Genomic DNA, 13,468 nt, shown 5'->3' with positions numbered 1-13,468 from the left:
AGAGGCTTCAATCTCTCTCCTCTCGTGCCTTCTGGGGTTGGCTGTGCATGAAACAGAGGTAGACACACCCGCTCTTACCGGCCTTTCGACCTGTCATGGCTGGGCCCTTACCTCGTGCCTGCAAAACTGACCCCATCCCTCATTTGTCTGTCTCCCCCTCGCCACTGAGGACCACCATCCGCGTCCTCAAACACATCCAGCGCAAGCGGGCCTTCCCCAGCCCCGGGGCAGGGAATTCTCCCGGTGAGCACCTGAGGTAGCTAACTGGAGTTGAGGCTGCGCTGTAGAACTAGATTCCTGCAGCAGGACAAGCACCTGGAAGCCGAGGACGGCCTCACGGTGGGCAGGCCGTGGGCAAAGTCAGTAACGCCGCGTCCACTAACATTCTTGCTTTCTTCCCCGGCGCACACGGCCATCCGCGGCAGTGATGCACCGTGATGCAACTTCGTCTGACCCCCACCTCCTGACTTAGGCAAACGCCTTCTTCCCTCAGCCCGTCGTGGTTCTGGCATTGGCACAAAAAATGTTTCTGGGGCCAGGTAGGCAGACCCTCTATGGCAGGGATCTCCCACTCTCGGAGGAGGAGCTGTTTTTTGGTTTGTTTTTAAAGATTTTCTTTTTAAGTCACCTCCACACCCGACGTGGGGCTCGAACTTCGAAGCCCCAGATCAAGAGTTGCACCTCTAGTGACTGAGCCAGCCAGGCGCCCCTGAGGAGCTGTTTTTTAAAATACCACTTAAAAAACAACAACAAAAAACACAAGAATTCAAGGAACCCACACCTTAATACAAATTGTTAATGAAAATAAGCTTTATTACATCAAGTAATAAATACATACAAAGATGCAAACAGTTTTAGTCATTTTCTTCCAGATGTTTGGATCAACTTACAGGAAAAGCAGAACTGAAATCCACACACAGTCTTAGTAGGAAAATTTGGAGGGGGGGTTCTTGTTAGGTTAGGTTTGGTAGGTTGCTCTTTCTTCTGTATTTATAACTTGTGCATTTTTTAAATTGACCTCAAAGCACTAATAGTCATGCAAGCAAATGCTTAAGCACAAAAGAAGTTACATTAAGCGGAATCCACACGGTGTGGCAAACGTACGCACTCAAAAAAAAAAAAACAAAAAACCCTCAGAGTTGTATTAGCTTATGAAAAAGAACGGAGAACAATCTGGGTAACGTAACTGGGATCTTTGCTGTGAGACAGGTATCTTTTACGTGCATCTTTTAAATCAATGCTTAAAAAAAAAAAAACAAGAACAAAAAACCCTGGGTAATTCCTAACTATTTAAAATGTAAATCCTAGTCAACTGCAAAGTATTTCTCAATCTCAGAGCCTCATGAACCATGGGAGGGACGTGGGAAGGAGAAACCAAACCGTTACCCTTTTGAAAACAAGAGTTTCATCTGAACATGGGAGATGAGCTGTAACTTCTGGTCTTGGACGAAGATGGTAAACCTTCCGCCTGGCTAGGCAGCTAGGATCGGGCGTTCCGTTCCGTTTCGGCCAAGCACTCTCGAACCAGTCCTCTGGCGTGAATGATGCCTGGAGGAGGAGCAGAGGCTGAGGATCGTCCAGCAGAACCCACTCCAGGAGAGGAAGGGGGCCCTTCACAACCCAGCTGGAAAGCCCCCGCCCTGGGAGGGAACTCGGGACCTGCATCCCAAGCACCGCGGGGTTCCAGCGGTGTGGGGAGACAGACACGAGCGTCCCATCCCTCCTCGAAGGCCTTCCCTCCTCGCCCAGACTCCTCTTCGTGGCTCCTACCAACCCCTTCCCGCCCACACGGGGACGGCCGGCAAGCTCTCCGTGCACGCCAGGCTCTCAGAGGACGCAAGCAGATGTGTCCCCGCCCGCCTTCGTCAAGCCTGCCCCACTGTGGAGAATCCAGGACTCCAAATCCTGATTTTTCTCTGGCTTCTTCATAGTCTACGTTCTAGAAAGGGCTTGTCCGGTGTCCAGCCTGCACACTTAGGATGCAAGACTGCTCATTTATGTTCACCCTTGGTCCACCGTGACGTTGCCCGACAGGTGCCAAGAGCACCTTCGGCCCTACCACCCCCTGCCCATCTCTTCCCTCTGGTTTGGTGGTTATGGTTTGGTTGTTGCGTTTGTGTGGTGGTGGTGGTGGTGGTGGTGGTGGTGGTGGTGGTGGTGGTGGTGGTGGTGGTGGTGGTGGTGGTGGCCTTCAGCGAACGCCGTGAGACACTTAATCTCGTTTTAACAGACACAAAGAATCTACTCCTGAGAGAGGACTGCCGGAGGGCACTGTGAGTGACATCCCCAAGTCACGCAGGCATCCACATCTCACAAATCTTATCTCTGAGCTTCAGAAGACTTTTTTCTAGAAAAGGCCAGGCAGTAAATATCTCGGGCTCTGCCGGCCACACGGGCTCTGTCACAACCACCCAAGCAGCCGTTACAGAAGCAGTGGGTGTGGCCATATTCCACCAAACCTTTTTTATGAACGCTGAAGTCTGAACTGCAGAGCATTTTCACGTGTCACAGAATCATTTTCCACCATTAGAAATGGAAAACCGTGCTTGGCCTATCAGGCACGGTTTGCTGACCTCTCCGCCCTGCGCCTGACCCCCCCGTACCCTTTATGACCCTTCTTCACCCCGTTATGACACGCACTGGGCTGGCCTGGACTTGGCTACCGGTCCGCGTGACCGTGGGACCAGCTGCTCACGCAGCACATGCCCTGGGGCCACCACGAGGCATACCCATCGGTTGGCCTGAACCTGCTGCCTTTTTTGGGGGACTGCAGATTGCCCGTTAGACTCTGGGATCCAGCGTCTTCCCAGGGATTTCCACTCGCATAACCAGAACTCCAGGTGTCAGGACTGTCTTGCTTCCCCTGCCTCCAAACAGCAGTCCGGACGCAGAGCAAAGCCCACCTGCCCCCCCACCCCACCCCGTGCTGGATCGGGGTTAACCCCACCTCTCCCCAAGCCCTGTCCAGGTCCAGCCTCTCTGTCCACGAAGGCTTCATACCCACCAGCGAAGCCTGCTGCCGTGGGCCGGAGCCTGTCCTCACCAGCCATGCCCGCCGCCGTGGATCCATGGCCCTCCGCAGCAGGCCCCCTTTATGCCCCAGATTTATTCCCGGCGTGCCTCTCCAACCTTCCCCAGAAACACCAGATCGCTTCTGAAATTAAATTCGCACCTAGGCCACAGCTGCTCTGCCCTGCCACCTTCTAAAACAGAAATCCCCTTCTCCCCTCCCCTCCAGCGGCTTCGTGAGGTGGCAGCCGATTTCACCTCCCCCTGGAAGCAGCGGGTCAGTCACGTCTTCAGGTGAGTCACTGGGTTTCTGCGACATCATGCTCCTGCCCTCCCACCCGCCCTCCTCAGTCCTGAAGGAATTTCAGTGCTCTTGCTCTCCCTCCCCAGACTGGGACAGACCTATACGCCCCCTCGGGCTCCACTCCAAAGAGCTGACAGCAGAGGGCAACCCAGGACCCAGGACCTCCCGACTCCCCGGCCCCGGCCCACCCAGAGAAGGAAGCCTGGCACGTTTGGCCTCCCGCGGCTCCCTGGGACCAGCAGCCAACAGGAGCCGAGCAGGCAACAAACAAAGCGGCAGGATCTGGGCTATAATTTTAAAGCATATGGACCCTCCCGGGAGGCACGCAAGGCCTTCCCGTCAGATCCCAAGGAGAGTGTACATCCCACGGACCGGCCCACCCCTGCCCCTGCGGACGCCTCCACATCAGAGTAACAAAACGGGGGCCCCTGGGGCATAGGGGACCCCCCCGACCCCGAAGAGAATCTCTCACAACAGTTAGCGCCCAGCAGGGAGGCGGCACCCGTCAGGGAGTCCGGGTCCTGCCACTCACCTCGTTTTAGTCTCTCCATGGCACTCTTGCTCCCCGCGTAAGTGGGTCTAATCTCTTTCCCCAACTCCTCGATGATGGCCAGCAGTTCGGCATATTTGCTCTGGGGTACCTGGCTGTTCCCTGTTCCCTAGAGTCAGAAGGAAGAGTTTACGTGGCTCGAACCCTTCCCTGACCCCACGGCCACGGTCAGGACCGCACCACGTGCCAGCCACGGCGAGGACAGGGCAGGGGGGAGGCCCGCCCAGAGGCGGCTGCTGCCTCCGCCGGGGCCAGGCCTGTCCGCCCTGAGGAAGAACCACAGGCAGAGAGCTGGGCCTCTCTGCCGTCGTCCGACACCCAGGGAAACCACCAGCGGCCTCCAGAAGGCTTTCATCCTCTCGAATGAGGAAAAGGAGGACTGGCTGGTCTCAGCGAGCGCTGGGTATTTGCTAGGACCCAGGCGGAAGTGCAAGCACATCCCGGGGAGGACAGTCCAGAGCAGGGGGATGGGATGGGGGCCACACCCTGGGGTGAGCAGGACCACAAATAACTGCCAAAAGCCAACTGGACAGCACACAGAACGTGTTTCAATTCACCCATTCTCCCCCCCCGCCGGCAGGGCCCACCCCACCAAACCCCTTCTTCTCTAGACTCCCCCCGCCACAGCCCAAGTAAGCACCCCGACGGGTGAGGCTGGCGTCCCCGCGGGCCCCCCCAACCAGGCCCTCGCCTGCTCCTCCCTCCTCCGCCGCCGTCTCTGTCTCCTGGCCTCCAGGGCCTCCCTCCTGTCCTTGCTCGGCTCCCCAGCGCCCTCCGGGTGCCGCCTCCTGGCCCGGCGGCCCTCCTCGCCCTCTTCCCACGGCCGCTTCCTCCGGGGCTCCCGTTCCAGGTCCCGTATGTGCTCCTGGGACAGCACGGCCTGGCGGGGCATGGCCGGCCACCACCCTCTCGCAGGGCCAGCCTCCGTGGCGACCCCAGAACGCGGCCGCGTTCCGATGACAGCAGAGAACCTGACGGCAGCCACGGCCAGCGGGCACCGAGGCGGGGGCCTGGCCCGGTCCCCCCACCGGTGACAGCCAGTGAGGCCAGTGGCAGCGTTGACCCCGCTCGACGGCGAGGAACTGGGTCTCTGCGAGGTGGCCAAGCAGGGGTCAGGCTTGTAAGTGGCAGAACCCCGTAGAAACCCCTGCGGCCTGGCTCAAGGGCCCCCATTCCCGAGGAGGCGCATCTGGGCTCCGGGAGGATATGGGCCCTGTCCTCCTCTTTGCTGGGGCCACCACCTTGCGGAGAGTGAGTGGGAACGGGGTCCCCTCTCCTCTGTCCAGGCTCAGATCCAGAGCCCAGGTCAGGCCTTACTTCCTCAGGAATCCGGTACAGAGACTCCGGCCGCAGGGACACACGTGGGTGGTGGCTCCAGCAGGGCCTGCAGCACTCAGGCCTTCCAGCCCCCCGTGGGCTCTCCGCCCCCATCTCTTGGTAGCCCCGTGAAACAGCCTGCCGCCCCTCTGCTCCGACGCCCCGAGGCTTGAGACTTGAGGTCGCAAGGGCCGGAGGTCGACGCAGTTCGGAACGACTGTTCCACTCCATCATTTCTACCCCGTCCCACCGGCTCTCCTGCCCGGACGGCGGGAAGCATGTCCCCTCGGTGCCCAGGCCAGCCCCGGAGCCCCTCCCGCCCCACAGCCCCCACTACCGTACCTGGGTGTAGCCGAGAGACGGCGGCCCGTAGTCACTCAGCAGCTGGCGGTACTGGGAGGATGTTGCCATACTGGTGGAGGGCGGGTGGACGCTCCCAGCTATGGAGAAGAAGAGAAGAATCAGGAATCACGTGACTGTACCCAAAGCAAAGGCTCTGGGTCCCGAGACAGTCCCCCGACCCAGGACGCATGCCAGACAGCGGTCTCTTGTCTTCATGGGACAGAGACCCTGCCCTGCTCCCGTCCTCTAGTTTGGGGATGGCCGGCACTCAGCCCAGACAACGGGAAAATGTAGCTAACAGGCCACCACTCTTCCCACCCAGCACCACGGCAGACATCGCTCCTCAGTCCCAGGACCCCTTCCCATCCACGCGGTCAGGACTGGTCGCAAAGATGAAATCTGCGGCTACTCTTGGCCTCATCCTTGCTGGCCACTTTTCCCTGGGTCCTGCTCCCCAGAAGTGGACGACCGAGAGCCAAATCACCGCCACAGGAGCCCAGCTGCTGCGGAGGCTGGTCTATATCCCATGTGCCCAACTCTTTGCTGGACATATGCTAAGGAAGACAGAGGGAGGGTTCAGAGGCCTAACCCTGGCCAGAGACTGGTTCACTGGACACCAAGTCAGGAACCTGGAGTGTATCACAGTCTCTCTGTGTGTCCTCGGTAGCCTCTCAATCTCCCTGAGCCCCTGTGGTTCCCTCCCCAAAGAGGGAACAGGATTCGTGACAGTCTGATTCTACGCCGGGATGGCTCACATCCCAAGGGAGGGAGGGACAAGGCCCCGTCTATGGACTGCAACACTCAGACACCCTGTCCCTCAGCTGTGAGGGACCACGTGGGGACAGGGCCCGGCTAAGAATGGAGCCTCCTGGATGCGGGCTGGGGAGTCATCAGCAGGGAATTTTCCGGCTCCGGCTCAGTAGCTGGAAGCATGCAGACCCATAATGGCGTCCAAGTGGCCATTAGCGGGTAGCGGATGTCCTGCAGAATTACAAACAGCGGTAACCATGGAGAATTTACCTAGCCCTCCTCAGCAGCCGCCCGCCTGCCTCCACGCCCAGTCGAGGAGCAGCTCCCCCTCTGCCTGCCGCCCCCAGAGCCAAACGGTCTCTCAAGCACACGGCGGACTCCGCAGACTTGGCCCCGGGGATGGACAGCTGGTGCCAGGCTGGCCAAACCGACCAGCTGCTCATCTGGTGTGAGCAGGGGAGGGGACAGGGAGGAAGAAAGCTCAGGAGCTCCAGCTGGTGGAGTGGAAGGGGCCCTCGGGGAGCCCTGGAGCCCCTGACCATAAAGAGGCAGTCTGGAGAGGATGGGCGTTCTCCTGAGCCACACACCACAGAAGAGGCTGGTACCCCGACACCATATTGTCCCTCTGTCCAGGAGCTGGGGACAGCTCTGTACCCAAGATGTCTTCCCCGCTCTCGGGCCTGCCCTGGATTTCACCTCCCCCACCCCAAGCCGGGGCCCAGGTTTAGGCTCAAATGTGGGATGCCCAGTCAGGAAACATGGATTCTGCCACCTCTAAGCCGGTAAGTGGGCACATCACTGGGCCACTCCTCGCGCCAGTCGCCACACCTCTAAAGTGGGGACGTTAAGACACCTGTGCTTCGGGCACATACTGCTCGGGATGGGATGAACTACTACCATGTCTGTGACCGCCATCCGAGGCGACCACAGATGTGCAGTGGCCAGAGCACAGGAGTGGGGCAGCGTGGGTGCCCCCCAAGCACCCCTCACCAGAGCAGCCAAACAACCCCAACTTCCTGAACCTTCTGATGTGGGCAGTGAGTGTGGTCTTTGCAGCCCCAGATCTGGGTTCCAGTTCTGACCACCACAAGATAGCACACCTCTCTGGAAGGCCAGGATGCTAAATGCAAGACCACGGTGGTACGTACCCCTGCAAAGCAGCCCCGTGTCTAGGAGATTCCAGTTCCTGGGCAGGTGAGTGGGACTCGGGTGTGCATTCCCTGCACCACCCTTTGCCCTCACCTCTTGCTGCTCGGCACTGCTTCTCACCTCCCTGCCCTCCCGTCCCATCTGCTCTCCTACAGACAAGGGCCTGGACCAGGAGTTGGTCTGGCTGTGTGACCTTGGACGAGACCCTTCCCTCTCTGGGCCTCAGTTTCTCCATCTGTTTGAGGCAATGATTCCCAACAGACTGTCTAAAGGCTCTAGATCCCAGTCTTCCATGGGGCTAGGGTTAGGTCTCAGGTGGGGGGCTAAGACAGGGAGGGAGGAGAAATCACTGGGTTTGGGTTAGGGGGAGAATTGGGCAACAGCTGAGGGCTTGCCTTTCCCCTCCCCAGGTGACGTGGTCAGTGACCCCAATTCTGTGTCAGTGCCAGGCTCTTACTCTGCTGAAAAGGGGGGTGTGTGTGTGTGCGGCCCTGGGGAGAGTTGGCAGAAGGGCCCTGAGTTCTACTCATGCCCACTCCTTCCGGCAGACATGGGGAGGGCCAGTGCATCCGGCTGCAGGAGGCCAGGGAGAAAACCAGACTGGGCGTGAGCACGGCCGCTCCGAGCATCACAGACAATGCACGCAGTGTGCGGGGACCAGGGAGGGCCCGGAGCCGGGGGAGGGATTGGCAGAGGCCGGCAGCTCCTGGGGCCAGGCGCAGCTCCCCGCCCCCACGCCAGACAAAGAGCGGCCTGGGCCTGGGGAGCTGGCGGCCTTCCCGCCACTTGGGGCGCCTGGGGGGGGGGGATGTGCTCTCGGGCGGGGAGGCGGGGGCTTTGTCTAACTCCGCCACTGCCACCGCCGGCCAGGCCGCGGCTTGGCAACCCGTGAGCAGGAGGCAGGGCTGGAGGGCGTGAGGGATGATGACAAGGAAGCCAGAGGAGCGGCAGCGGAGAGTCCATCTTGGATGCAAATGGCAGGGGGAGAGTGGGGCTTTCTAAAGGGTCCATGGGGAGGGGCGCAGCCCCCCCCATCAAAACACCAGATATCTGGGGACCTCAGCAGTCCTCCTGGAAATCACCGCAGAAGAAAACCTGTGCACAGGTGCCAGCCAGCCCAGCACAGAGCTTCAGGGGTCCTGAGTGGGTGCCCCTGTCACTTGACCCCAATCCCCGCGGGTCCCAGTTTAGGGCACCTGCCTCAACTATACTAGGCCAGGCCTGAGATTTCCAGGGTGTCAGGGCTGGCAGCAAGACCTTCCGCCCTGCATACCCCAGAGACAGATGAAGTAGGCAAGGAGAAATCCTCTCTGGGCCACAAAGCCTATCTCTGGAAGGTCTGCAGACCCCAAAGGTGGTGAGAACATTTGAGAAAATCGTGGCTGTTTGCTCTTGGGACGCAGACCCCCAAATTGAACCAATTCAACTTTGCCCCCACCCGCAACCTGAATCTTAACCCTTTCCAACCCCCAAATCTGTGTCCGCTAAGTTAAAATACATATACATATATATATTGATTTTCTGGGTCTCTCTTCAGATTTTTGGAGTTATGGAGTCAGCGTTGGGAGACAAGGCCCAAAACTTGCGGCCAACTGCCAACGTGGCATTTCTGACCAGCAAGGCCAATCCCCTCCCCCACAAGGCCTCTGCCCCCTCCCCCCTCGAAAGCGCCTGCTTTTTTGGAAGTGTATTTCCAACCAAGGGTCTAAGGGAAAAAGACCCAGGCAAAGGGGAAAAGCCCGTCACACCCTAACCTCACCATCTTCCTTCCCCCAACCCAGCTCTCCCCTTGATCCCTGGGACAAGCCCCTGGGCACAGCCTGAAGCTGCCTGACAACTTCTGGAGGAGTTTCCTGGGATCGCCCAGCTCCAGCCCCCGGGAAGGGAGAGGACGCCCCTCCACCCCCGGCTTCCGCAGAAGGGGCCTTCGAAGCCCAGACTTGGGAGCTCCGGGATGCCGGGTCTGGGCTGAAACGCCGCCCTCACCCGCCGCCCGCAGGCACTCAGACGCCCCCAGTCTTCTCCAACTTCTGTCACTCCGCGCACGCCTGAGGGGACATCCGGCGTGCCGCGCTGTGGGCACCCCAGCTCCGGCGCGCCGGGCCGAACCCCCACCGATGATCGAGTCCCCTGCACCGCCGGTGACCCCAGCGGCCCCGCGCCCTCAGGGGCGCCTGCACCTGGCACGCTCGCCGCCCCCGCCCTGTCCACGCAGGGCCCGGCTTTGCTCCCCTGCACCCCTGCGGCCCGCCTCCCGACACCCAGCCCCGGGCCCGCGCCCCCCGCTCCCCAAGGGCGGCCCGGGCCCCGCGCCCCGCGCCCCGCGCCCGGCGTGGCCCGGCCGCTCCCGACTCCCGCCGGCAGGGGCCCTCGCCGAGCCGCCCAAAAGCCGGAGGAAAAAGGAGCAGAGAAAAGCCTCCCCCGCCCTCGCCCGCCGCGCTCCCCGCGATCCCTCGGCCGCCGGCGTGGGGGGGGGGGGGGGACCACGGCGGCCGCCCGCGTCCCCGGCCCCGGCCCGGCCGAGCCCCACCGCGGCACGGGGCGCCCCCGCGAACTTTGGCGGCGCGGGCGCCGGAATCATGGCGGCGGCGGCCGCGCTGCCCCGGGCCGGGACCCGGTGCCCGGCGCCCCCGGTCCCCGCGGGCCCCCGGGAGCCGGGGCCGGGGCCGGGCGCGCCGGCCCCCAACTTGGCGGCACTTGGGGCGCGGCGCGCGCGGCCCGCGGGGCGCACTCACTCACCGGCGTTGAGGGAGGCGGCGGGCATGTGCGCGGCCAAGTTCGGTTTGTAAGACATCCCCCCGAGCGGCGGGGCGCGCCGGGGCGCCGCGGGGCCAGGCCCGCGAGGGCGGCGGCGGCGGCGGCGGCGAGGCCGGGCGGCGGCGAGGCGGGCCCGGCGTCCGAGCGCCCGTCCGTGCGCCCGCCGAGCTCCCGCGCACTTTTTGTTGTTGACGGCTCGGGCCGCACCGGCAAATATGGCCGTCCCTCACCCTGACACCCGCTGCAGTATATCACCCATACATCGGGCGGGCGGGCGCAGGGGCGGCCGCAAACTTTGAGCGGAGCCAGCGGGGCCGGCCCGGGCCGGGAGGGGGCGGCCCGGCGCGCCGCGGCCCGGCGTCAGGGGGCGGCTCCGCCCGCGGCCGCGCCCCGCGCCTCCGGCCGCGCTCGGCGCCCGCAACTTGGCAAAGTTTGGGGGGCTGGGTCCCGGCGGCGCCCAAGGCCCGCGTGGGTCCCTTTCTTCTTCTAGGCTTCAGCGCCCGGAGATTCGCTATTTTACCACTTCGTCTCTTTCCTTCCTTTTTTTTTTTTTAAATAGCTAGGTAGGATTTCAGAATTACTTTTTCCCCCCCTTGGATGTGGGGGCAGGGATGGAAAATTACCTGGAGAAAATGGTGGCGAGTGGTATTTTTAAGCACGTAGATCATTCCAGACGCCGAAGTCTGGCCATTCCCCAGAATAAGAACAACCAGTTCTTGACATTGATTTCAAATAAATTTCGTGTCCCTGTCTGTATTAAGTGGTTTTTAACCCTTTGGGGGCCTATGAGACTCCTTGGAGACTGACAAAAGCCAGAGGCCTCTTCCCTGGAATATTTACTCTTGCATCCACATAAATTCTACATCTTAACTCATTCAGACATTTAAGAAGCGCCTACTATGTGCCTGGCACCGGTCCAGGCGCCAAGGATACAAGAATGAACTTGACAAAGTTTGTACTCTCCTGGAGTGTGCATTACAATTTTCGGTCCTCCTTCCACGCCCACCCCTCCAGCCCATCCTCAGGTCAGACTGAAACATATCATCAAATATACATCTTGGATTAGATGACTAAGCTTTTGAAGGTACCGTTTCTTGGAGTTCCGCTTAAATAGTAAAGCTCGTCAAAATACACAAGATACCCACCCTTTTCTCCCGTTTTTAATCGCCATGCCTTGCAGATTTTTTAATTAGTCACAGACCTTCAGGCACATCTGGATCTAGTGAAAAAGGCATCAACCTCCCTGCCAAGAGGGAAGGGTTACCACACATGCTTTCCCTCCTCCCCTCTAGGATTCAAAGTGCAGGTGGTGCCCCCTCTCCAGCTTAACCAGCACCCCCTGTGATCAGCTTTAGGCTAGTTCAGCCAAGGATGCTCAGTGAAATTTTATTTCGTGAATGAATTAATGCCAAGCTCTCCTACGCTGCCCCAGGGGCCCAAATACTCTAGAGTAGCATTGTCCGATAGAAATATAAATGCGAGTATATACATACATAATTTTACATTTTTTAGTAGTCAGTTTAGAAAGTGAAAAACTGGCGAAACTGATTTAACACGATATATCTTGAACAGTATGATTTCAGATGTAATGAACATAAAGAGATTAAGATACTTTATATTCTTTTCATCCTACAGAGTCTTCAAGACCTAGTGTGCATTGCACACTCACAGCACATCTTAATTCAAACTTAGTCACTTTTCAAGCGCCAATAGCCCCAAGAGCTAGTGGTTTTCCTATTGGACAGTGTAGGGCTAGAAGCTGCAAGGAGAGAGCTCAAAAGGCAGACACACCTGGGTACTAATTCTGGCCCCACCCATGAACTGTGCCCTGGGCCTCGGTTTACTTGATGCAAGAATCCGATCTCAGCGACCTGCCCCATCCCTCCCACAAATGGTCTGGGCTATTCTCTCTTGATATTAATTTTTTTTAAATATTCGATTATTTTTTTATTTTTTAAAAGATTTTATTTATTTATTTGAGAGAGAGAGAATGAGAGATAGAAAGCATGGGAGGGAAGAGGATCAGAGGGAGAAGCAGACTCCCCGCTGAGCAGGGAGCCCGATGTGGGACTCGATCCCGGGACTCCAGGATCATGACCTGAGCCGAAGGCAGTCGCTTAACCAACTGAGCCACCCAGGCATCCCTTGATATTAATTTTTGACGCGATGCCTATCCCCCTTACTTTATCACTGAAAATGTTTTTTTCCTTTTGTTTTTAATTGACTTACAATTCACTTCGCATAAAATTTACCCTTTTAAAATATATACTTACCCCTAGCTGTAGGCAACGGCTAATCTATATTCTGTCTATGAATGACCTATTCTGGACATTTCATATAAATGGAATTATACAATATGTGACCTTCTGTGCCTGACTTCTTAGCATGTTTTCAAGGTTCATCGGTGGTGTAATACATATCAGTACTTTGTCCATTTTTTTATGGCTGAATAATATTCCATTGTATGGATAGACTACATTTTGTTTATCCATCTACCCGTTGAGGGACATCTGGGTTATTTCCACTTTGTGGCTATTGTGAATAGTACTGCTATGAACATGGGTGTGCAAGTTTTTGTGTGAACATGTTTTCAACCCTTTGGGATCTATACCCAGGAATGGAATTGCTAGGCCATAGGGGCGCCTGGGTGGCTCAGTCGTTAGGCGTCTGCCTTCGGCTCTGGTCGTGGTCCAGGGGTCCTGGGATTGAGCCCCATGTCGGGCTCCCTGCTCAGCGGGAAGCCTGCTTCTCCCTCTCCCACACCCCCTGCTTGTGTTCCCTCTCTTGCTGTATCTCTCTGTGTCAAATAAATAAATAAAATCTTTTAAAAAATGGGGGGGGGGGAATTGTTAGGCCACTTAGTAACTCTGTTTCACTCTTTGAGAAACTATCAAAATGCTTTCCATAGTGGCTGTACAATTTTACATTCCCACCAGCTATGTAAAAGTAAGTGTTCCAATTACTTCTCACCAGCATTTTTACTGACTTTTTTTTGGAATCCTAGTGGATGTGAACTGGTATCTCATGGTTTTGATTTGCACTTCCCTAATGAATAGTGACGTTGAGCATCTTTCCCTGTGTTTTCTAACCATTTGTGTGTCTTCTTTGGAGATATAGGTCTATTCTGATCCTTTGCCCATTTTTTGTGTTCTTTTTTTAATTTAGGAGGTGTAAATACTTCAACTTTGTTTTTCTTTTTCAAGATTGTTTTGGCTATTTGGGTCCCTTGCCTTTCCATATGAGTTTTAGGATCAGCTTGTTCATTTAAAAAGAAAAAAGAAAAAAGGCAA

The 13,468-nt window shown here is 57.8% G+C and overlaps 1 protein-coding gene across 2 annotated transcripts; it reads right to left on the bottom strand.

Moving 5' to 3' along the window:
* Window positions 1-792: 792 nt before the first annotated feature.
* Window positions 793-10,507, bottom strand: CDK2AP1 (cyclin dependent kinase 2 associated protein 1). Of its 2 annotated transcripts, none has more exons than XM_027575236.2 (4): window positions 10,161-10,507; window positions 5,523-5,620; window positions 3,846-3,972; window positions 793-1,548 (listed from the first exon to the last, which is right to left on the bottom strand). In XM_027575236.2, exons 1-4 carry the CDS (start codon window positions 10,213-10,215, stop codon window positions 1,481-1,483), a joined length of 348 nt encoding a protein of 115 aa, XP_027431037.1. In that variant the 5' UTR covers window positions 10,216-10,507; the 3' UTR covers window positions 793-1,480. The 2 variants fall into 2 exon arrangements, with proteins under 2 accessions (XP_027431037.1, XP_027431038.1); XM_027575237.2 differs by lacking the exon at window positions 10,161-10,507 and adding an exon at window positions 6,543-6,603.
* Window positions 10,508-13,468: the final 2,961 nt, after the last annotated feature.

This window comes from Zalophus californianus, chromosome 14, assembly GCF_009762305.2.
Source record: "Zalophus californianus isolate mZalCal1 chromosome 14, mZalCal1.pri.v2, whole genome shotgun sequence".
Classification (NCBI taxonomy): Eukaryota; Metazoa; Chordata; class Mammalia; order Carnivora; family Otariidae; genus Zalophus; species Zalophus californianus.
The sequence above is the reverse complement of the archived record's forward strand: the minus strand, read 5'-3'. Positions and strand labels throughout refer to the sequence as shown.

Excerpts from the sequence above, each read along its gene's own strand:
- CDK2AP1 (XM_027575236.2), bottom strand. The coding sequence starts at position 10,215 with ATGTCTTACAAACCGAACTTGGCCGCGCACATGCCCGCCGCCTCCCTC. Across the intron at positions 3,973-5,522 it reads CGTCTCTCGGCTACACCCAG|GGAACAGGGAACAGCCAGGT; the intron begins GTACGGTAGTGG and ends TTCTGACTCTAG. Across the intron at positions 1,549-3,845 it reads CATGGAGAGACTAAAACGAG|GCATCATTCACGCCAGAGGA; the intron begins GTGAGTGGCAGG and ends CTCCTCCTCCAG.